At 39.6% G+C, this 24,212-nt stretch overlaps 1 protein-coding gene across 11 annotated transcripts in view; it reads right to left on the bottom strand.

Moving 5' to 3' along the window:
* Positions 1–24,212, bottom strand: part of LOC6046532 (neurexin-1) — a 163,409-nt gene that overhangs the window by 57,507 nt on the left and 81,690 nt on the right. For all 11 annotated transcript variants that reach the window (XM_038248373.1, XM_038248372.1, XM_038248377.1 and 8 more), the window contains exon 7: positions 15,596–15,745. In XM_038248373.1, coding sequence (XP_038104301.1) covers positions 15,596–15,745 — 150 coding nt within the window. The remainder of the gene's footprint in view (positions 1–15,595; positions 15,746–24,212) is intronic.

The following is a 24,212-nucleotide window of genomic DNA, read 5'->3' as shown; positions in this document are numbered from 1 at the left end:
AATGAATAAAATGAATATAATGAATAAAATGAATAAAATGAATAAAATGAATAAAATGAATAAAATGAATAAAATTAATAAAATTAATAAAATGAATAAAATTAATAAAATTAATAAAATTAATAAAATTAATAAAATTAATAAAATTAATAAAATTAATAAAATTAATAAAATTGATAAAATTAATAAAATTAATAAAATTAATAAAATTAATAAAATAAATAAAATTAATAAAATTAATAAAATTAATAAAATTAATAAAATTCATAAAATTAATAAAATTAATAAAATGAATAAAATGAATAAAATGAATAAAATGAATAAAATGAATAAAATGAATAAAATGAATAAAATGAATAAAATGAATAAAATGAATAAAATGAATAAAATGAATAAAACGAATAAAATGAATAAAATGAATAAAACGAATAAAATGAATAAAATGAATGAAATGAATAAAATGAATAAAATGAATAAAATAAATAAAATGAATAAAATGAATAAAATGAATAAAATGAATAAAATGAATAAAATGAATAAAATGAATAAAATGAATAAAATGAATAAAATGAATAAAATGAATAAAATGAATAAAATGAATAAAATGAATAAAATGAATAAAATGAATAAAATGAATAAAATGAATAAAATGAATAAAATGAATAAAATGAATAAAATGAATAAAATGAATAAAATGAATAAAATGAATAAAATGAATAAAATGAATAAAATGAATAAAATGAATAAAATGAATAAAATGAATAAAATGAATAAAATGAATAAAATGAATAAAATGAATAAAATGAATAAATTGAATAAAATGAATAAAATGAATAAAATGAATAAAATGAATAAAATGAATAAAATGAATAAAATGAATAAAATGAATAAAATTATTATTATTAGTTTTATTAAAGACACTTTACCATTGCAATGGCATTCGTGTCGTATGAATAAAATGAATAAAATGAATAAAATGAATAAAATGAATAAAATGAATAAAATGAATAAAATGAATAAAATGAATAAAATGAATAAAATGAATAAAATGAATAAAATGAATAAAATGAATAAAATGAATAAAATGAATAAAATGAATAAAATGAATAAAATGAATAAAATGAATAAAATGAATAAAATGAATAAAATGAATAAAATGAATAAAATGAATAAAATGAATAAAATGAATAAAATGAATAAAATGAATAAAATGAATAAAATGAATAAAATGAATAAAATGAATAAAATGAATAAAATTAATGATGACCAATGACCAAAATGACCAAAATGACCAAAATGACCAAAATGACCAAAATGACCAAAATTACCAAAATTACCAAAATTACCAAAATTACCAAAATTAACAAAATGACCAAAATGACCAATAAGACCAAAATGACCAATAAGAACTAAATGACCAAAATGACCAAAATGACAAAAATGACCAAAATGACCGAAATGATCAAAATGATCAAAATGTCCAAAATGACCAAAATGACCAAAATTACCAAAATTACCAAAATTACCAAAATTACCAAAATTACCAAAATTACCAAATTACCAAAATTACCAAAATGACAACATGACAAAAAATTACAAAAATGACCAAATTACTATTGACAGATCGCACATGTGTAGTGTTGTTCCAGAGTACAGTTAAACCTTGCATAGTGCGCAGGCGTTACGCTTTGTATTTCTTCGATTACTCGCTTTGAAGTTAATTGTAGATTTCAACAAGACGAACAAATTGCTTTAAAAAGATTGCAAAAATATTATGTCATTTTAAAACAATCGAAGAAATACAAAGCGTAACGCCTGCACACTATGCGAGGTTTAACTGTAATCTACAAATTACAAAACGTAACGCCTTCACGAAAAAGGTGGTTTTCTGTAAAACCTGTTTGCCTACAACATTTCTTACTTTTAACATCAAGCGCAAAGATTCCCTAGCACCGCCAAAGGCCAAGAAAGTAAAAAGAATAAAATTTTTCCACATTTTTCCGTTAACGACCTTCTTGCGCCGTCGCTTTTACCTGCGATGATGATGCGTTACACCGGTGGCGACAGGCAGGCATTTCGGGCTAATAGCAATTTGATAAAGTCAATCGCTGCCTGATTGATCGTTACGAGAGAGGGAACAGGGGAGGCCCCAACCTTTCCTTTTCCTCCTGCGGGGCGCTCCGGGGCAATTTCAAACTAATTTCAAGTCATCTAATGGCGCTGTGGTGGGGACGTTACGAACGCGATGACATCGGAATATGTAAAATTGCGCGCGCTTTTTCCACAAAAGGACGACCGCCACCACCACCACCCATTGTCGCATTAAAGTTTCATTAAAGCGTTACAGTTAGTGGGGAGAGGGGAAGCGCTACAGGCGAGCGTTATGCAGTTCACAAGGGGTGAAGGAGAAGAGTCTTGAAATTGAGCCATAATGGTGCTGTGAGAGCTGAGTTTGGGCTGCTCTGTTGCTTCTTCAAGGAGGAAATTTGCCCAAGGGAGGGTTGTGGTGGGGTTGGTGGCAAATCGATTTTTTATCGTAACCACTGCCATTTCGGTGGCTTTACCTTGCACACTAAGGTTTTCCTCAAGACACGACGATGACGGTGAAGAAGAGCAGATGACTTGACATAAAGCGGTGGGAAACGAGCAATTTTTATGGTAAATTTTCGATGGAGGCACAGTGAAAAGAATTTAAATATAGAGAAATCTTTTTTACGCGGTGACGTTACGCTTTTTATTTCGACAATTTCTCTAAAACCATACATCATTTTTGCATGCTTCAAAAAGCGTTTTGTAGATCTGAATAAAACCTACAAATTGCTTTCAAAAGATTGCAAAAATGTTGCGTCTTTCCAGAGAAATCGACAAATAAGAAAAACGTAACGCACCGCGTAAAAAGAGGCACTGTATGTTTTTTAAAGGGAAAAATAACACTTCAGATGCATTACGTTTAATTTTTTCAATCAATTTTAATCATATAAACAGATTTTGAACCTTCCAGAATGAAATCGGTGATTAAAGCAAGCGTTACGTTTTCTGACATGTGTAACGCTTGTAGTTGAATTACACACCTTGCCTAATTATAACATAATCTACAATAATTATTTATCAGTGAATTTGGCTTCTTTTGAAAGTATTTTTAAAACTTCTAATCAGGCGTTACATGCGTTACATTTCATGTTTTCTGCGGGAACTGCTACCAAACTCAATTCCAAACCCATCCATCATTTTTTTGCACATGTGCTTCCGAAAACTTCACCATGCACAGCTGCTGCATAACAACAGAGGCGCCACCGTTCGTCGTCCTTGCTTTGCGGGAGGTGAAATGCACTTTTCTTGTAACTGCACAACAACAACAACCCTTAAATCAGTTTGTGTGCCCTGGCGTGCACACAGCTCGTCGTCGCGAACCCGTGACATTTCGCCTGTGATTTCGCGAAGCGTTAGTAAAAAAAGTGAACTTTTCACTCTACGGTGCAGTTTTTTTTGTGTTGTTTTCTTTTTTCGCCGTGAAAAATTGCCTCAAAACGCCATTACACGTATGTCCCCCCCGCCCACCTTGCTACACCACTAGTGAAAGCTCGTGTCACGCTAGTTAATTTCTGGCTGTCACGAGCAGGGCCTCAGTTCATTCATTCGACGGCGGGGCACGATCGAAAGTTGAAGGGTGGTGCACACGATGGCTTTCCAGGTAAAATCAGTTGGGGGCCATTTGTAGGAAACCGGGAACCCCCTCGAGAAGGTGTTTCCCGGAAAATCAAAGGGGAAAGGAAGGTGTTTTGGGGGGTTTCATTTGAAATGAGGTGCAGTAATTAACGTCTGAGCTTATTTATCAACGGTTGTCGGGGTGAGCGATTCCGAGTGGGCTGAACGGTTTGTGGAGTGAACGCTGGAGGTTCACATGCAAAGCGATGTTTCGGGTGGAATTTGTGGAGTGTCGGAACGTGGATAGGGTTTGATGCAGTCTGGTTTGTTGAAATCAACGCAATTTTTGAAGTTTTGTTTCAAATTCTTGAAATCATGGCTATTTTAAAACAATGTAACGCAGGTAACGTCTAGTACTTTGATGGTTTTAATTTTTTTTAAATTATATATCATAATGAATACAATGGAAGTTTCTTCTATTATGTGATATTTCTAAAAACAATCTAAAGATAAATGTAACGCTCAGTAACGTCTTGTTATTTGCAGCACTAACAAATTTCAGCTACAGTTAAACCTCGTATAAGAGCGCCTCGCATATGCAACTTTGCATATACGAGTCATTCCACCTGATTCGGTTTTGTCGCAAGAGTTGCATATGCGAGGTACAGGGCTTATGGGATTTTGGCTATATGGGAGACATGGGCTATATTTTTATAAAAAATCAACTAAACTATACAAATGTATAGTGTTTTGGAATCGTTATGAAGTCAGCTTTACAGCTACACCAAATTTAAATGGTTTACGATGTTCTAGGTCATCCGAAACTTCGTCAAGTTAAGGCCTATGTGTTCAACGCCGTACAAGTATGAGGTAGGCGATTTGACTGTGGTTTTTGACCACAGATCATATCCGGATAGCCTCAGGGAGGTTCAGGGACTAGTCTACCGATATGTGGTGATGTTCTGGGTCTTCTGTAGAGTCCCGGGAGGTACGACCGACGGGTCTACCGCCGTAACACGGCAGAGGTCGGTGGTTTTTGACCTCAGATCATACCCAGATAGAATCAGGGAGGATCAGGGACTAGTCTTCCGATTTGTGGTGATGTTCTGGGTCTCTTGTAGAGTCCCGGGAGGTACGATCGATGGGTCTACCGCCGTAACACGGCAGAGGTCGGTAGTTTTAGACCTCAGATCATATCCGGATAGCCTCAGGGAGGTTCAGGGACTAGTCTACCGGTATGTGGTGATGTTCTGGGTCTTCTGTAGAGTCCCGGGAGGTACGACCGATGGGTCTACCGCCGTAACACGGCAGAGGTCGGTGTTTTTTGACCTCAAATCATATCCAGATAGCCTCAGGGAGGTTCAGGGACTAGTCTACCGATATGTGGAAATGTTCTGGGTCTTCTGTGGAGTCCCGAGAGCTACGCCTGAAGGGTCTACCGCCGTAACAAGGCAGAGGTCGATGGTTTTTGGCCTTAGATTATATCCAGATAGACTCAAGGAGGTTCAAGGACTAGTCTACCGATATGTGGTGATGTTCTGGGTCTTCTGTAGAGTCCCGGGAGCTACGTCCGATGGGTCTACCGACGTAACACGGCAGAGGTCGGTAGTTTTAGACCTCAGATCATATCCGGATAGCCTCAGGGAGGTTCAGGGACTAGTCTACCGGTATGTGGTGATGTTCTGGGTCTTCTGTAGAGTCCCGGGAGGTACGACCGATGGGTCTACCGCCGTAACACGGCAGAGGTCGGTGTTTTTTGACCTCAGATCATATCCAGATAGCCTCAGGGAGGTTCAGGGACTAGTCTACCGATATGTGGAAATGTTCTGGGTCTTCTGTGGAGTCCCGAGAGCTACGCCTGAAGGGTCTACCGCCGTAACAAGGCAGAGGTCGATGGTTTTTGGCCTTAGATTATATCCAGATAGGCTCAAGGAGGTTCAGGGACTAGTCTACCGATATGTGATGATATTCTGGGTCTTCTGTAGAGTCCCGGGAGCTACGTCCGATGGGTCTACCGACGTAACACGGCAGAGGTCTGTGGTTTTTGACCTCAGATCATATTCGGATAGCCTCAGGGAGGTTCAGGGACTAGTCTACCGACGTGTGGTAATATTCTGGGTCTTCTGTAGAGTCCCGGGAGTAACGGTCAATGGGTCTACAGCCGTAAGTAGTCTACCGATATGTGGTGATGTTCTGGGTGTTTTGTAAGATTTCGGGAGCTACGGCCGTTGGGTTTACCACCGTAACAAGATAGAGGTTGGAGGTTTTTGACCTCAGATCATATCCGGATAGCCTCAGGGAGGTTCTGGGGCTAGTCTACCGATGTGATAGGTCTTTTGTAAGATCTTGGAAGTTACGGCCGATGGGTCTACCGCCGTAACAAGATACAGGTCTGTGGTTTTTGATCTCAGATCATAGCCGAATAGCCTCAGGGCCGTTACTTCCGGGACTCTATAGAAGACCCAAAAGATCATAACACATCGGTAGACTAGTCCCTGAACCGTCCTGAGGCTATCTGGATATGATCTAAGATCAAAATCCAGTGACCTCTGCCTTATTTCGGTGGAAGACCCATTGACTGTAATCTCGGGACTCTACAGAAGACTCAGAACATCACCACACATCGGTAGACTAGTCCCTGAACCTTCCTGAGGCTATCCGGATATGATCTGAGGTCAAAATCCACCGACCTCTGCCTTGTTACGGCGGTAGACCCATTGACCGTACCTCCCGGGACTTTACAGAAGACCCAGCACATTACCAGAAATCGGTAGACTAGTCCCTGAACCTCCCTGAGGCTATCTGGATATTATCTAAGGTCAAAAACCATCGACCTCTCCTTTGTTACGGCGGTAGACCCATCGGCCGTAACTCCCGGGACTCTACAGGAGACCCAGAACATCACCACATATCGGTAGACTAGTCCCTGAACCTCCCTGAGGCTATCCGGATATGATCTGAGGTCAAAAACCACCGACCACTGCCGTGTTACGTCGGTAGACCCATCGGACGTAGCTCCCGGGACTCTACAGAAGACCCAGAACATCACCACATATCGGTAGACTAGTCCTTGAACCTCCCTGAGGCTATCTGGATATTATCTAAGGTCAAAAACCATCGACCTCTCCTTTGTTACGGCGGTAGACCCTTCAGGCGTAGCTCTTGGGACTCCACAGAAGACCCAGAACATCTCCACATATCGGTAGACTAGTCCCTGAACCTCCCTGAGTCTATCTGGATATGATCTAAGGTCAAAAACCATCGACCTCTGCCTTGTTACGGCGGTAGACCCTTCAGGCGTAGCTCCCGGGACTCCACAGAAGACCCAGAACATTTCCAAATATCGGTAGACTAGTCCCTGAACCTCCCTGAGGCTATCTGGATATGATCTGAGGTCAAAAACCACCGACCTCTGCCGTGTTACGGCGGTAGACCCATCGGACGTACCTTCAGGGACTCTACAGCAGACCCAGAACATCACCACATATCGGTAGACTAGTCCCTGAACCTCCCTGAGGTTATCCGGATATGACCTGTGGTCAAAAACCAAAGTCAAATCGCCTACCTCATACTTGTACGGCGTTGAACACATAGGCCTTAACTTGACGAAGTTTCGGATGACCTAGAACATCGTAAACCATGTAAATTTGGTGTAGCTGTATAGCTGACTTCATAACGATTCCAAAACACTATAAATTTGTATAGTTTAGTTGATTTTTTATAAAAATATAGCCCATGTCTCCCATATAGCCAAAATCCCATAAGCCCTGTACCTCGCATATGCGTGCTTCGCATAAGAAACCCCCATATGAGGTGCATATGCGAGGTTTAACTGTATTTCAAATTAAATTGAGTCTTACGAGTTTCGCTCACGAGTTTAGCTTTTTTTCTGTAAACCCTAGCTCAAACCATTTTCAAACCCACGGGATGGTAATGAATTGCGATGCAGTGTTTGTGACTGGTTCGTCAGGTCGTTTCTCGCATGTTTATGGGACCATGTTTTGCATTTGCAGCACATGTCAATCGCGGGGTTTAAACGGAGGGCATATAATTGTCACTTTCCGGTGTGCGACCTTCTCTCGAGTTTCGTTACGGTCCATTACTGCTGCACGACGGTAGGCCCGCAAGGTAGGCAACCTGTAGTACGGTCGCGTTATGCGGCACATACGTCAAAACTGGAAGGTGATCAATTTCGAGAAAGTGTGCCCGGTGGCGGTCACCGTTGAGTCGCGTTACATAGCAGCGATTGTTTGTTTACACGGTGCTGTCCTTTCTTACATATGTTTGTTAACGGAACTCGCATAGTGGAGTAGTTTTGAGGACGAGCCATCGTGCAAGATTTATTTGTAACATTGTGGGGTTATTAGCTTTGGTTTTTCCTTGTGGAAGAACGTAAATAAATTGCATGCCGTTGGCACCAGCCATGGTTAAAAGCTTTTTGATCGATTGGATTTCGCGCTGCTAGCCAGGAAATGTAAAATTGTGGTGCCAAGTGTGTTGTTATTTTAGTCGATGTCCTGTGCAGCGTTACGCTTTGTATTTTGTCAATTTCTCCAAATCAACACAATAAAGCAAAAAAGATTTAATACGGAGGCGTTACGCTTTGCATTTTGGCGATTTCTTTGAAAATAATTAAGATTTGCTATAATTTAAAAGGAATTTGTAGATTGACATAAAATAATAAGAAAAAAAAAGATCATAATTTGCAATGATCTTGAGAAATCCATGAAACACAAAATGTAACGCCTGCGTGTGAAATTGATTTGTAGTGTATTTTTGCAGTATGCATGAAGCAAATTTTTATCTTCCGTCAATTTTTAACTTCGTTTGATTTTCTTCCCAATATCGTGTTACAGTTAAACCTCGCATAGTGCGCAGGCGTTACGTTTTGAAATTCTTCGATTACTCTAAATCGTCATATAATTTTTGCAATTTTTTTAAGCTTATTGTAGATTGGAACAAGACGAATAAAATGATTAAAAAATAGTGTAGAAATATTACGCCGTGTTTGAGAAATCGACGAAATACAAAGCGTAACGCCTGCGCACTATGCGAGGTTTAACTGTAACTAGAAGAAATTGATAACAATTGACATTTTAGAATGTGTCAAATGCACTTTCGCTCCAACCTGATTGTCTCCCGTGTCGAATGAATCTCGTTTAAAAATCTGACCTTTTCTCTAACCTTTATCATTGGTCAGCGACAGTTCCGTAACGAGACCGAGCTTTCCATTTTTTTCCAACTCGAGTGTACACTTTAAACTCATCAAAAATTCATTCTCCAATTATCACGGAGATTTTTTTTTCGTCCCCGTCATTTTCGTTTGGCCAACCCGCCAAACACACGTGACGTGGCGACTTCCAATTTGGGCTCCTCCCCCGCACACTTTCTATCGGGGCTAACCTATATTTATCCTTCCGTAACGGGTGTCTCCGTTACGTGGCACTTGTTTGTTTTCGCGCCAATCTGCCGTGTGGGTGTTATTTCAAGCGCTCGAAATCGAATCAATTTTAATTCGATTGCGCGTTATAAATATTGTTGCGTCGGCCCAGGCTGGATGCTGGTTTCGATTTTCCCAAATATAAATGTTTAATGAGGAAAATTGATTTTCCAACCCCGAACGGGTTCGTCGGATAGGCTGTTTTCAGCAAGGCGGTACTAAATCAGACCTTCCCCGGTTTGAAGCTGGTTTGGGAAAGCTGGTTTCATTAATTCTCGATTAAATTTTCAAAAGGCCCTATCTGCATAGGAAACCCATAAGGGATAGGGGACCATCCATAAACCACGTGGACACTTTTTTGGGATCCTTAACCCCCCCCCCCTTCGTGGACAATTGTCCATACAAAAAAAATCTTTTTTGTATGGAGCGTGGACAATCGCCATACCCCCTAAGTGTCCACGTGGTTTATGGATGGTCCCTAGGTTGTTTTGAAAATTTAATCTAGAATTGAGAATGCGTACAGGATGGGCGCAATTCAATTGAGTCTGCTGTAGTTTGTGAATATTTGGTGATCGATTTCTCAAACGGTTAAAATAACAAAAAAAAGAAGTTCGTAACGCTAGGTAACAAATGTAACACTCACTAACGCTTGTGCTTTTAAATGCATAATAATGAATAGTAGATTTCAAACCTTTTAATCCGACTAAATCACTGATAGAAACCAGAATTTGGCATAGTAACGCATAGTAACACTTAATTTGAAAGCGAAAGTTTCTTGCATTTTTCCTTGTATAATGTTGACTGAAATGCGTGAAAAGTTACAATGAAATTTTTCCGAACCACTGAATTCCCAAATTTGCAAAATTAGAAATTCATAAGCGGATTACGGCTAGAAAATGATATTTCTCCAACCTCTCGCTCGAAATTTGCCCAAATCGCACCTTTCCGATGCCTTTCTATCAAAAGCAATTTTGTTCGTCTCGCTATTCAGGTCGGAACAAATCGAGCAGCGGGGGCATTGAATCAGCAAATTCCGATACCAGTCGTGAAGCGCGTGCTTTTTTTTTCGCTGAAAATTGAATGTTTTATGTATTTATGAGGACAACGGGAGGTGTGTTGGGGAGGAAGCAGCAGGGAACTGTGATTTACCGAGAGTTGACTGGTCTGGAAATGTGCGCGCACGTGTGCGTTAAAAGTGTTGAAAAAGAGCGATAAACACAGAGGTAACGGGTGTAACGGTGGTTGTAGGCATTTTAGTTTTGGTTTTACAGTTTGACCTCGCATAGTGTACAGGCATCACGTTTTTTGTTTTGTCCTAAAAGAGAAAACTTTGTTTTTACGAGGAGGCGTTACGTTTTGCAGTTTGTCGGTTTCTCTGGAACGACGCAACATATTTGCATTCTTTTTAAAGCAATTTGTAGGTTATGTTCAGGTCTACAAAACGCATTCTGGAGCTTGGAAAAATATTGCATGATATAAGACAAATCGACGAAATAAACGGTGTAACGCCTCCGCGTAAAAAGATATTTCTCTGTATTTATTTGGAAATACGCATCATTTTAAGCAAAACAAAACGCTTTTTAAAGCTTGAAAAAACGGAATACAAAGCGTAACGCCTCTACGTAAAAAAGTTTTCTCTGTTTTAAATCTCCTTAAAGTTTTATGTAGATTGACAAAAACACAACACGTAATGCCTGTATTGTATATAGTTAAACCTCGCACAGTGCGCAGACGTTACGCTTTGTGTTTCTTAGATTTCTCTAAAACGAGATACTATTTTTGCAATGTTTTTAAAGCTAATTGTAGATTGGAACAATACGAACAAAATGTGTCGTGTTTGAGAAATCGATGAAATACAAAGGGTAACGCTTGCGCACTGTGCGAGGTGTACTGTAGTGTTAAGGGCATCCCCACTAGAGCACAAACATTTTTTTTACTTAAACCTAAATGATCCAGTTAGGTATGTTTACTATTTTCAAAGAAAATAAATCTTCAGTATTATTTTTTGACAGTTTGGTCTGACGCAATCTTTAGGGCATTTCCATCCGAGCATGCAAATCAAAGTTTGTTGAATTCTGACAGAGCGTATCTGAAATTTGATTTAGTTTACGAAAGTGTTGTTTAGATATTTAGAGCATTTACTAAGCTTGAATGCGCCTAAGGGCATCCCTACCGCACCCATTCAAATCGCGCGTGATGATTTAGTACCGCTGGGAGGTGAATCGCTCTTGAAAAGCGCTCCCATTATCAATCCTAATCCAATGAAATATGGAATTGGGGACTTGCGCACACACACTCACAAACTCATCCCTTAACCCTTATCTCCGGATTACATTTGATTGAAATAAATGTTCCTTTGTTGGTTCTGGCGTGGTGGCGCAAATCTGTCCCTACTCTCACACCACACAGCAGGGGACAGAAAGCGACTGTAATCGTAAATAACAAGTGTCCTGTCATATCGCGTCACACACACACAAGGACTAGACCTTCCCCGGCATCAGGGACTTTCTAGAGAGGTGATGGCCAGTGGCAGAGACCTCACACAACCTTTGTTTTATGATCCGTTCGCCCTCCCTTCGTCAGCAGTTTACAACACTCGAGCTGTCGTCGTCGTCGTCGTCGTAAACGTGTGCAAGAAACAGAGCGGAACCTGCGGAGCTTTGAAGATTCGGCCAGAAACGGATGATGATAACTTGGAGAGCAATAAAAATATTACTTAATGTTCGCCGAGAGAGCTTAAACCCGTTTTCAGAACGGGTCCGGTTCCGTTGTTGGATCTGTTTTATATTCATGGTCGCGTGTCCTGTCTCAGTACTGTCGCCGTTTCTTGTCTCGCAGTGCCATCTTGCCGTGTCCCCATCGGTGGTCAACCTGGACCTAGCCGAAGAAAGTGCGAGTTGGGATCTGCAGAACCATCCGGAGAAAGTGGCAAACTGCCAGTAATCTAATTAAGATAATTGCTCCTCTGACAGTGAACACTGCTGCACTCCACAGTCAGTAACTGTGTATCTTGTGGGAGCTCGACTTTTACTGAAACGAGGCAAAGCTAGCAAAAAAAAAAAAAAAAGCTAATTGTTTCTCCCCCACCTACGACGACGACGTCGACCTGCCGGATAATCCAATCAAGCTGCCGCTCCTCGCCCGTCGTCGAGGAAAGAATCCCGGATTAAGGACAACCGCCGTCTAGCCGTCGTACTTGTCGTGGAGGAGAGGGAGGTCGTACGACATAACCACACAACCCACACTCTACTCCTTGTTGCGTCCGCGGTAGCCGGTTCCAAAGAGGCAGAGGGCAATTAACGCGTCGACCACCTCGTTTGCGGCCAAGGCACGGTCAATCGGTGACAGGTGTGCCCCGTCCGTCCGAAATCCGATTTTATCGCGCACCCCCTCCCCCCCCGGTTATGGCTTTATGATGAGACCGCACGACCGGTTGGAAATTCAAATTTCGATTTTCAACCACCCCACTCGAAGTCGTCTTTTGCGTCGTGTTGTGATTTCGTCGATAACCTGCGAAATGGCCCCGGACCATCAAAGTGTTGTTTGAGATGGTGGGTGGAGCAAGTTTGGTGCCTTCGGTAACAGCTGTCCAAACGGTGCGAGAACAATCATTTCGCTGTAAAACAAGATTTGTTAGGCAAAGTTTGCGGTTTGCTGGCGGTTATGGAATCGTTAATCTTGGTTCAAGTTGTGAGCGATCAAAGGTGGGTGAAATTTGGCTTTGGACGGTGGAGATGCCCTTAGCTGTTCTTGAAACCTAACCTGTATTTTTTTAAATGTTATGAAACAAATTTTGAAGGAAAAGAAAAACACGATATTCGCAAATCACAAGGTAGGGACGCTCTTAAGAAAACGTGACGTTAGATAACTCTTTTAAGTGGAGGCGTTACGTTTTTTTTCTTCCTTTTTTTCTGAAACCAAAGAACATTTTTGCAAGCTTCAAAAGGCGATTTGTAGATCTGCACAAGACGTACAAATTGCTTTAACATGATTGAAGTTTTTATGCATCGTGTCAGAGAAATCGACTAATTATAAACGTAACGCCTCCGCGTTAAAAGAGGCTTCTCTGTATTATTTTGTGATGTGTACACAAAAAAATCGCAATGCTTTCTTCAAAATACAGAGAAACACTTTTTATGTGGAGGCGTTACGCTTTGTATTTAGTCCATTTCTCTGAAACAGTGAAACCTCTTTTTACGCGATGCGTTACGTTTTATTAATTTTTGAATTTCTCTGGAACGACGCAACATTTTAGCAATCTTTTAAAAGCAATTTTTAGGTTTTATTCAGATCTACAAAACGCTTTTTGAATCTTGCAAAAATGTTGTATGGTTTTAGAGAAATTGGCGAAATAAAAAACGTAACGCCACCGCGTAAAAAGAGGTTTCTCTGTACTAAATTTCTTTTTGCTAGTTACAAAAGTGGTTTGAAGATCTTCACAAGACATAGTAATTGCATCATAAAGATTGCTAAAATGTTACGTTGATTCGGAGAAATCCACAATCCCTCTTTTTCGACGATTTTCTAAAAAACTTTTTTTTTCTTTTAATCATAACTTTGCAACTATTTGAGCAAAAGACTTTCTAGAGCTTGCATTTTATAGAAAATTGTCCAAGGAATCGATAAAAATAAAATTTTAACCCTTAAGCGACCCCGTATATAATATTTTAACGTTTTAAGTATTTAAATTCAGTTTTGACCAATTCCTTGTATTTTTATTTTTTTTATTTTATCACCATCGTGTTCCCCGGACAATTTTACATAAAAATCAATGTGAACCTCAAACTAAAATGAACTATTGGCGAGATACAGCGATTTTACTGCAAAAAGATTGATTTTGCGCAGTACTCTGTCCTTGCTCTGTCCTATGAATTCAAATCCGAAATAAGTTTCTCACATATAAAAACCGAACTATGCGGGATTCATCCCTTTTTGTCGAAAAGTACACCATGTACTTCCGAGTGCTGTGCCGGGACCGTGGTGTAGGGGTAAGCGTGGTTGCCTCTCACCCAGTCGGCCTGGGTTTGATCCCAGAAGGTCCCGGTGGCAAATTATGAGACGAGATTTGTCTGATCACGCCTTCCGTCGGACAGGGAAGAAAATGTTGGTCCCGGTCTAACCTAGTGGTTAGGTCGTTAGCTCAGTCCAGGTCAGGTGCAGGAGTCGTCTCCCTGGGTCCTGCCTCGGTGGAGTCGCTGGTAGGCCGTTGGACTCTCAATCCAAAGGTCGTCAGTTCGAATCCCGGGGTGGATGGAAGCTAAGGTGTAAAAAGAGGTTTGCAATTGCCTCAACAATCAAGCCTTCGGACACCTAGTTTCGAGTAGGAATCTCGCAATCGAGAACGCCAAGGCAGTGCTGTAGAGCGAATAATTTGATTTTTGAGTCAATAGTTTATTTTAGTTTGAGGTTTACATTGATTATTATGTAAAATTGTCCGGGGAACACGACGGTGATAAAATAAAAAAAATAAAAATATAAGGAATTGGTCAAAACTGAATTTGAATACTTAAAACGTTAAAATATAATATACGGGGGCATTTAAGGGTTAAAATTTTATTTTTATCGATTCCTTGGACAATTTTCTATAAAATGCAAGCTCTAGAAAGTCTTTTGCTTAAATAGTTGCAAAGTTATGATTAAAAAAAAAGTTTTTTTAGAAAATCGTCAAAAAAGAGGGCGGTGTCAAAAATAGAGGGATGGCCCAATCAGCACCAAATTTGACATTTCTGTTAACTATCGATAGATGAACGTTCCCTCCAAGTTTGGTCGAAATCGGCGAAGGTCGAGTCCAGAAGTGCATCCAGTTGACCTGGAATGACCCATATTACAAAACGTAACGCCTTCGCGAGATTTCTTTGTACAGAGAAACCTCTTTTTTACGCGGTGGCGTTACGCTTTTCATTTCGTCGATTTCTCTAAAACCATACGATATTTTTGCAAGCTTCAAAAAGTGTTTTGTACAAATTGCTTTCAAAAGATTGCAAAACAGTTGCGTCGTTCCTTAGAAATCGACAAATTAGAAAAACGTAACGCACCACGTAAAAAGAGGTTTCTCTGTAGTTTAACATTTTTGCAACTTGTATATTGGCACACGATGCTCTGGGTTTTGTTTTAAATCAACCGGAAAAAAACGAGTTTTGTTTGTCTTTTAAAAACTTTTTTACCAAACGTAACGCTCCGTAACGATTGTTCTACAAATTGGAAAAATATATTGAAGAGAGATTGTAGTAATTCGGTTTGTGAATATTGCCTTCATAAAAATTAAACCGAACAATTTCATGACGTCGCTTTTGTAACGCTCAGTAACGCGTGGTTTTATTATATTTTGCTAAAATCAACCCAAACAATTTATTTGTTGTATGTTAAACAGAAAGAACTAGTATTTTTTTAACATCTCAGTAAACGTAACGCTCCGTAACGCTTTCCGAATCAACTTGATTGCTTCAAAGACACTATCTTCGCTTCTTTTCGCCAACTTATTTCCAAAGTGTAAACCTCCCAACCACTTACCGGTGTAGAAGAGCAGCCCGTTCGGTTGGCGCGTCCGGAAGTAGAGCGTGATGGCGTCCTGCGCGCTCACGATCGGCTCGCCCCCCGTCTGGCCCAGGTCGTACGACAGGAACTCCGTGCCTCGGAACGTGGCCTCCGAGGGGGCTTTATCTGTGTGAAGTGGAAGAAGAAGAAGAAGAACAAGAGGTTAGTTTTAAATTCAAATGAGGCTGCCTCCGGAATGTCCGGAAGTCCTGTGTTCTCTGCTGCAAAAGGGCACGAATAGTCAAAATTTCGTTCGTTTTTCTTTCCAGAAATGCATCATGTGCATTGTGTGAGTGTAATTGTATGTGTGTGGAGTTCCGAGTATTTGTACAAGGATGATAAGTCTAAAAATAACTTCGACAGGTGCTCTGGCCGGCAGCATCAGCCTGGAGTAAATTTGCGTCATGTGGTTGCTCTAAAGGGGGGCTTGCACGGCTGGACAGGTCCGGTTGGCCTGAGGGCTTTTTCATTTCTTGGAGGCCTGTCCCTTCCGGGGGAAAGAGGTGGGAGGCTGGGGTTGGAAATGGAAAGTCTAGGAGGAAACGGATATTAAAATTTAATTGAGAGTTGAGCATCATCATCGTCTTCATCAACGCCGGCTGGCGATGGTCCGAGCAGAAGCACTCCATTGGAACGTCATTTGGAGTATTTTAAATTTACAACAAGTCATTTCCTCTCTTTCTGTAAGAGGTTAAGGTTATTGAGTGATGAAAGCAACCGACAGTTGAGAAATTCAATTAAAAATTTCAGACTACTTTTAGATTTACTTTGACTTTGCTGTCATAGTAACGTATGTAACGCTTCGTATTTTTTTGGATGGTGATTGAATGATTTATTAGCTTGATCTAACTGTACTTTTTAAATTTTAAATGCCTCTAAATTTGGTAGTTATGATATTTTCTTATACTAATGTTTCATAACATTCTACATAATTTCTTCTTTTTTTCAAAGCAAACACTTTAAACGCATTTGAATTCTTGTTTCCTCAAGCCCGCTTTTATTGTGAACAGACAGTTCCACAATTTCGTAACGCTTCGTAACTTTTTTTTTTGGAAAATTCATAAAAAATAATTTTTGAATCGAAAAAAAGCTCATCGACCATTTCGCTTGCAGTGGATCTCGTGCAGAACACCGTTTCCACCGTTCTACCGACTCTCAACTCCGGCTATAACTAGCTTTTCGTGTCGTCAGGGAAGTTCTGAGTACACACGAAAATGAAAGCTTACGATAGTTTTTTTTCGTTTTCCCAAGCACAAAGAGGTAAAAGTTTTCCCATTTGCTGGGCGGGTTCCTCGAAGAAATGTGTGTGTGTGTGCGCGCATGCAAAAGGTGGACCCAATTTGGTCCTGCTATCGAGGTGCTGACATCTGGGGGCCGTTCTCGGTAAAAAGATCCTGTGACGAAGTTCTTCTCGGAAGGACCCCGCACACACTTTTTTTTATCGCTGTGTTCCGGTCGTCCCCGTCGGCCCATTTTATTAGGCGGCCTATCAAAATATTTGTTCAAACTGTAATTAAATTTATGATAAACGGAGGGCAGGCCAAACTTTGCGTGATTCCTCGGCTCGGTTCATTGCCCTGGCCTGCCTGCTCCGAAACAAGGGGAAAGATAATTTAGTTCATGATTTAGGGCGGCTCTGGTGTCCCACTGACTCGGTCTGTCCCGCCAAGTCAGACAGTCCGAAACGCAAGATTAATGGCCGTGGCAGCGTCCAAGAAGCCTCTACGCTACGCTAGGGATGTTCCAGGCTCTTCAAAATTGTAATCATTTATTGTAAAAGCTAGGATTGGACCAAATCTCGGTTGCAGTCGACACGCAGAAGTACACACACTACAAATACACACAAACGAGCCGCCCGAGCAGGGGTAAATAACACGGGAATACCAAATTTTGGTATTACTTGGGCAAATAACAGCGACCAAAATGTGCCCTTGGTTGCCCAGTAATAGATGGTAAAATACCATAAAATCATACCAAAGTCTTGTATGTGGAAGGGCACAACAATACCAAACCATGATATTCCAAAGGTAAAATAATACCACAACATAAAACCATTTCAATACCAAGTTAAGGTCTTCTGGATTTTTGAACATTGCTCGAATACCTGAACATGGTATTACCACGGTTTTATTTTTAGGTATTCCCGCGCCCTTGAAAATCAGATTTTGGTATTCCTGTGGTCTTGCACATACATGATTTTGGTATGATTTGATGGTATTTTACCATCTATTACTGGGCAACCAAGATCACATTATGGTCGCTGGTATTTGAACAAGTAATGCCAAAATTTTTAGTGCAGCAGTTGCAGTTAGTGAAATTATTCATATGCAACAGCCAAATCTACTCACCTGATGATTCCATGTTGTTCTTAGTGATATTCTTCACCACACCGAATGCATTTGTCATTGATGAACGGCCTGTGCATGAAGTTCTTGAAGATTCTGAAAAATAACAAGATTGAAAAATAAGTGTTATTAAAATAAAACTGGATTGAAATTCACCAAAATTCAATAATCTTTCGATTGACTCGTTTTTCAAAGTATTTGGTTTTTTCAAGTCATTTTAGCGCAAAATTTATTATCTTGTCCAAATTGGTAAATAAAAATCCCAAAGTTTCAGAGAAAATTGATGAAACCTTTCAATACCAAAATAATACCAAAATGTGCCATCCTGACTTAGAAAATTTTCCACAATTTCAAGTCATTTCTGTAGGGGGTATATCAAAAATGTTTAAAATCAAGTTCGAAATTTCCGGTTTTCAATGAAAGCATTCGGGGTGAGACATCATTTTAGTGCAAAATTAATTATTTTGTCAAAATTGGTCAAAATTTTCCCATAGTTTCAGAAGAATTTGATAAAACACTTTAATACCAAAATAATACCAAAATGTGCCATCCTGACTTAGAAAATTTTCCACAATTTCAAGTCATTTCTGTAGGGGGTATATCAAAAATGTTTAAAATCAAGTTTGAAATTTCCGGTTTTCAATGAAAGCATTCGCTTTGAGACATCATTTTAGTGCAAAATTAATTATTTTGTCAAAATTGGTCAAAATGTTCCCATAGTTTCAGAGGAATTTTATAAAACACTGTAATACCAAAAGAATACCAATATGTGGTGTTCGACCATTGACAAATTCTGCAATTTTTCAATATCAAAACAATACCTTAAATTGGTATGATACCACATTTTGCTCTTGCATAATCCTCAAGACAAATTTTAAAGGGTCCAGGAATACCAAAATTTGGTATTGATACCAGAGAAAGGTATTATTACGCATTTCTCTTGTTATTTACCCATGCTCGGGCGAAAGAGCGTATTTGTGTATGTTTACTCAACGGAACGGGATGGGACCATGATAAATACTCGTACGAGGATCATAAAAAACAATAAAACTTGGCAGTCAGCCATAGAGAGAGAGAGAGAGAGGCCGCATCCGGAACGGGGTGGTGCCTCCCCGGAATGGTACAGACAACCGCTTTGAATACAAAACAGTGTATTATTATAAGTTTAAATATCCCTTTCGTTCGACGGTTGGGTAGAGCCCTGGAACGCGATACCGGCGCGATGGTTTACGATTGGTTTTATGACGATACTAGAATTTATCGGACGGGAAATAGTCGGGTGGGTGCGTTTTTTGGAGGGTGGTAACGCTGAGTAACGCTTAGCTTTTTAGGTGAGCTTTGTTTTACTTATGTTTTAATTCTTTGGTGTCACTCGTTTTACATTTTGATACAGAGAAACCTCTTTTTACGCGGTGGCGTTACGTCAACTTTTCTAGAACAACACAACATTTTTTCTAACACATGAACGCAGTTTTTACGTCTCATGCCCACCAACAAATCAAAAGATTGTAAAAATGTCGCGCTGATCCAGAGAAATTGATGAAATAAAAAGCCTTCGCGTAAAAAAAGGGTTTCTCTAACGCGGGTTTAGAGGGAAGTAACGCTTGTAACGCATCAAACTATGTAAAAAAACAAAAAGATCTTATAATGTACAGAGAAACCTCTTTTTACGCGGTGGCGTTACGCTTTTTGTTTCTTAGATGTTTCGTAGATTTCTCTTAAACCATACAATATTTTTTCATCCTTCAAAAAGCGTTTTGTAGATCCGAACAAAACCTACAAATTGCTTTTAAAACATTGCAAAAATGTTGATTTAAAAGTGTAGTTGGATTAGGTTGCAGAGATGGTAACGCATTGTAACGCATGCTATTTTATTTTCAATTAAGTTTACTTCCAAAATTTCAGCTTTTTGCTGGTCTTCAAATAGTTTCACTTGATTGAATCCAACTACAGCCCACACAAAAACCCACCCAGCGTCACCATAATCCGCAACCTCAAAATGAGCCGAGATTCCAAGAAGCGGAGCTTAATTTCCTGTTTTGGGTAAACATTATTAGCCGACTCCAGGGAACCAAACCGCACGCAGTCACTCTACCAAGAAAACCGATGACGTTCATCCCTTCATGTCGGCCACCGGAACCCGAACCCCGGTGGGCATCAGGTGTACAAACATGTCCTCCGAATCCCGCAAGTGGGTTGTGCGAAATGGGCGCAAATCCGTCCTCGTCCCGTTGAGGGAATCACAACCCTTTCATGGGGGGAAATTGAGTACGTGCAATAAAAGAATTGAAATTCGGTGAATTGTTCACTTATTTATTGTAAATGGAGAGTAAACAAATTGAAATATGGAAACGCGCCATCTGTGCGCCCCTAGCGAGACGACGAGAGTTCGACGACGCGCCATTGTTTTCCCGCGCTGTCAATGTTTATGGTCATGAGGCACCAATCCGTAACCAAATGACGACACGACAAAAGCGACGGCTCCGTTTTGCATCAAGGGTGAGGTTCTGGAACAAGACACACTCATTAATTTGTAAGCTTTGAGCTTGTCGTGCAAGAGCTGACTCGGTCGTTCGGTGCGTTACGGAGTGCACGAAACCGTAAAGCAGCCTTCCTCTTTGCCTGTGCAACGCCTTGGCCAGCGTCCGGAAGTCCTAAACCAGCAGCAGCACCACCAGCAGGAGCGGTTGTCAATGTACAACATATATATCTGTCTCGGTATCCGGTGCGGACCGAATAAACAATCGTTCTCTGCTTCTGTCTACCCCGGGAAGAAGCCGGCCAGATCTTGGCCATTAAGATCAGCACAAAATCGCCTTCGTCCACCGGGGGGATGAGGTGGGATTTGGGTCTTAGTGTGTGGGATACATCTTGGCAATCTAGGGTAGGAATTTATCGATGTTTACATAAAACGGCCACTTTATGCGACTGAAAGAGAGAGTAACGCCAGGAGAGGGTTTTGTTTGGTTTGGACAGCCGGTTAAAATCCTTCCGATAGCTGGGGATCATTGATCTGAAATCCTTTGTTGTTGTTAGTTTAAGGTGTATGTTGTGGAAGAGCAGAGAATTTATACAGGCTAATTAATTGGATGCTTTCTGTACTGTCAAAAGCAACTTAACTGAAATTGATTATTTCAGGTGAAATAATGCTCAGGGTCTAGTCGAAACGGTACATTCCCACCTTTTATTGGACAACCCTAACTAGTTTTGCTTAATGCCACTATTCACAACATAACTGTCTCAAGCATCTGAACTGGAATTATTTATTTTAGGCTAAATAGAACATTCCCACCTTTTATTATTCAACCTTAACAGTTATTGCATACGCATCTATTGACAAATCTTGCATCAGAAATTTTAATTATTTCAGGTGAAATAATACTAAAGAATGTAGGCGGAATAATATATTCCCACCATTTGTGAAACAACCTTTACCCATTTTTACACGTAATATTTCACAGCGATTGGTGTTGCTGTACTGAATTGTCTTCCCATCTTTAGAATTACTGCATTGTCAAAATTATCCGTACTTAAATTGATACTTAACGGCAGAACATTGGCTTAAGGGGACGTTCTTTTATTACGTAACGCAGTGTTCGGTGGTCGCGTTGCGGTCCATTTTTTTTAAATTTGTATGGAAATTTTGTTACGAGGGGAGGTTTTAAAAATCCAAATTTTCCGTTACGTAATAAAAGAACGCTCCCTTTAAGAGCCTAGTAAAATTGAAAAACACTTTAATCCCACCATTTATTGAAACACCCCACAGTGGGCGAAATGGAACCCAAAATCAGACTTAATTGAACGCGACTGATTCCCTGGTATGAAAAATAGTGTTTCTTATGTAAAAAAATCCGGGGAATCGATTGGTGATGGTTTCATCCACCGCACGAAACGGCAAAGGGTCCATTTTGCCCAAATACCCCATTTTTTAACATTTTTTTTTTGAAGATCGGTCTGTATTTAGAGCGGAGGCCTAATGATGCCATTCAAAATGCACTTAACTTATGTGAAAATGTCCCAGGAATCCAGTAAAAATAACCACTTGCTCCGCAAAAATCATCTATGGTCCATTTAACCCCAATTTCGCTTTAAAAGCATTTTAGGCCGTTTTCAAATATTAGGTCAGATTTTAAAAATCTGAAAATATTTTCATCGTAAAGATCAGACAATTTTACATAAGAATGACGATTTGCACTTGATTGTTTGACACATTTATGTTGATATAGAAATTAAACTAAATAAAAAGATTGAAGAATCAGTTTTGGGCCAATTTTCTCAAACGCAGAATAAACTGCCTTTTACATAATTTTTATTTTGATCAACATAAATGTGTTAAACTATCAAGTGCAAATCATCATTCTTATGTAAAATTGTCTGACCTTACGATAAAAATATTTTCAGATTTTTAAAATCTGCCCTGACATTTGAAAATGGCCTAAAATGCTTGTATAGCGAAATTGGGGTTAAATGGACCATAGATGATTTTTGCGGAGCAAGTGGTTATTTTTACTGGATTCCTGGGACATTTTCACATAAGTTAAGTGCATTTTGGATGGCCGCATAAAGCTTCCGCTCTAAATACAGACCGATTTTCTAGAAAAAATGTAAAAAAATGGGGAATTGGGGCAAAATTGACTCTTTTCCGTTTCGTGCGGTGGATGATACCATCACCAATCGATTCTCTGGATTTTTTTACATAAGAAACACTATTTTTCATACCAGGGAATCAGCCGCGTTCAATTAAGTCCGATTTTGGGTTCCCTTTCGCCCACTGTGTATTCTATCTTAGTTTTACAATTAGAAACTTGCATCAGCCTGTGTTGCTGATAGTTTATAAAACTAAATATAATCTTTTGATTTGAATGTCAAGCTCAGGTTAAGGTGGGAATTCAGGAAGTTTGGCTGATGTTTTAAAATTTTATCTGGCATCCTTAGGTGGGATCAGAAAATTTGCTCACTGTAATGTCAAAATTATTCGAACAGAATGTGATACTTATAGGCAAAACAATGCTACATAACCTTTTCTGCTTGGTGAAAAATGTTGTATTTCCATCTTTTATTGGAATATAATACCTTATTTTAAAGCTAAAAATTGACAGCTGCTGTTGCTGACATCTTTTTCATGATTAACCAAACAACAAAAAAATGCTCTTGGTTTAATTTGGAAATTAAAAAAAATGTTTTGACATGCTTGAAAAAAAAATCCCGAAATGGAATACCACCTTACTAATATTATCGCCAACATGAAATGGGTTCTTGCAGGTGGAACATTTCTAAAAAGTCAAGTTGCCTTTTTTACCAATATTTGCCCTGGTTTTGCTGTACTTAAAGAAAAGTAAACTGCATCCTATTTTCATCTTTTGAAAAGTTGGAATCAGGTAAAATAATGTTGAAACACTTGAGTTGGTTTGCGGTGAAATAGTGCAGTCCCACCTTTATTGATGATTCTTAACTATTGGTTGTTCTTAAGATTGACAGCACAAATGTTGCTGAAATTTACTGCATCGTTTTCTCATATTTTTATTTGATCTCAAGATCAATAAAGGTGGGAGTTGCCAACTTGAGTCTTAAAAATGTACAAACACAAAAAAAAACAAAATAAAAGTCTTGAAAGGCATTCGACATTGTACAGTGATGACTTCTTACCAAGATCTATAATGGTGGGACAGTTTTTTTTAATCTTTCACTCCAATATTTTTGGGACTTCCTTATTCTACATCTACAAAGACAAATGTATTACGTTTACATCGAACAATGACGGCACATTTTAGCACATCGATTGCAAGAATCGCACACACATATATTCCTGCCACCTCATGCATCACCGGGTGCAATCTACAATTCAGATTTGTTAACGATCTGCGGCACAACTCGCTCCGACCCTTACCCATCCCTCCGTATTCAATAGCCTTCCAGTCGCTGCAGCATCCTTCATCGCAGCACCAGTGTTGCCATGGAGGCCGGAGAAAATTAATCCTCTTAACGTCCCCGCCGCTTGCTGTAATTACCGCGCACCGTTCCCACCGATTTTGCTTGACCTTGGGGGGCGTGGCGCTGCAATCGGTTGGAGAATTAAAACAAATAAAAAAGCTTTTCCGACGAAATAATTCTCCCCCCCCCCCCTCACCACCCTTTTTCCACGAGCGATGAAAGCGGGGGATTTTCTTGCGAGAGAAATTTTCACCGGAGCAGGAACTATTTCCGGATCGTTTGAGGAAGCAGCAGAAAAGTGCTTTCGAGTGCATCAT

The sequence above is a fragment of the Culex quinquefasciatus genome, chromosome 1, assembly GCF_015732765.1.
Source record: "Culex quinquefasciatus strain JHB chromosome 1, VPISU_Cqui_1.0_pri_paternal, whole genome shotgun sequence".
NCBI lineage: Eukaryota > Metazoa > Arthropoda > Insecta > Diptera > Culicidae > Culex > Culex quinquefasciatus.
The sequence above is the reverse complement of the archived record's forward strand: the minus strand, read 5'-3'. Positions and strand labels throughout refer to the sequence as shown.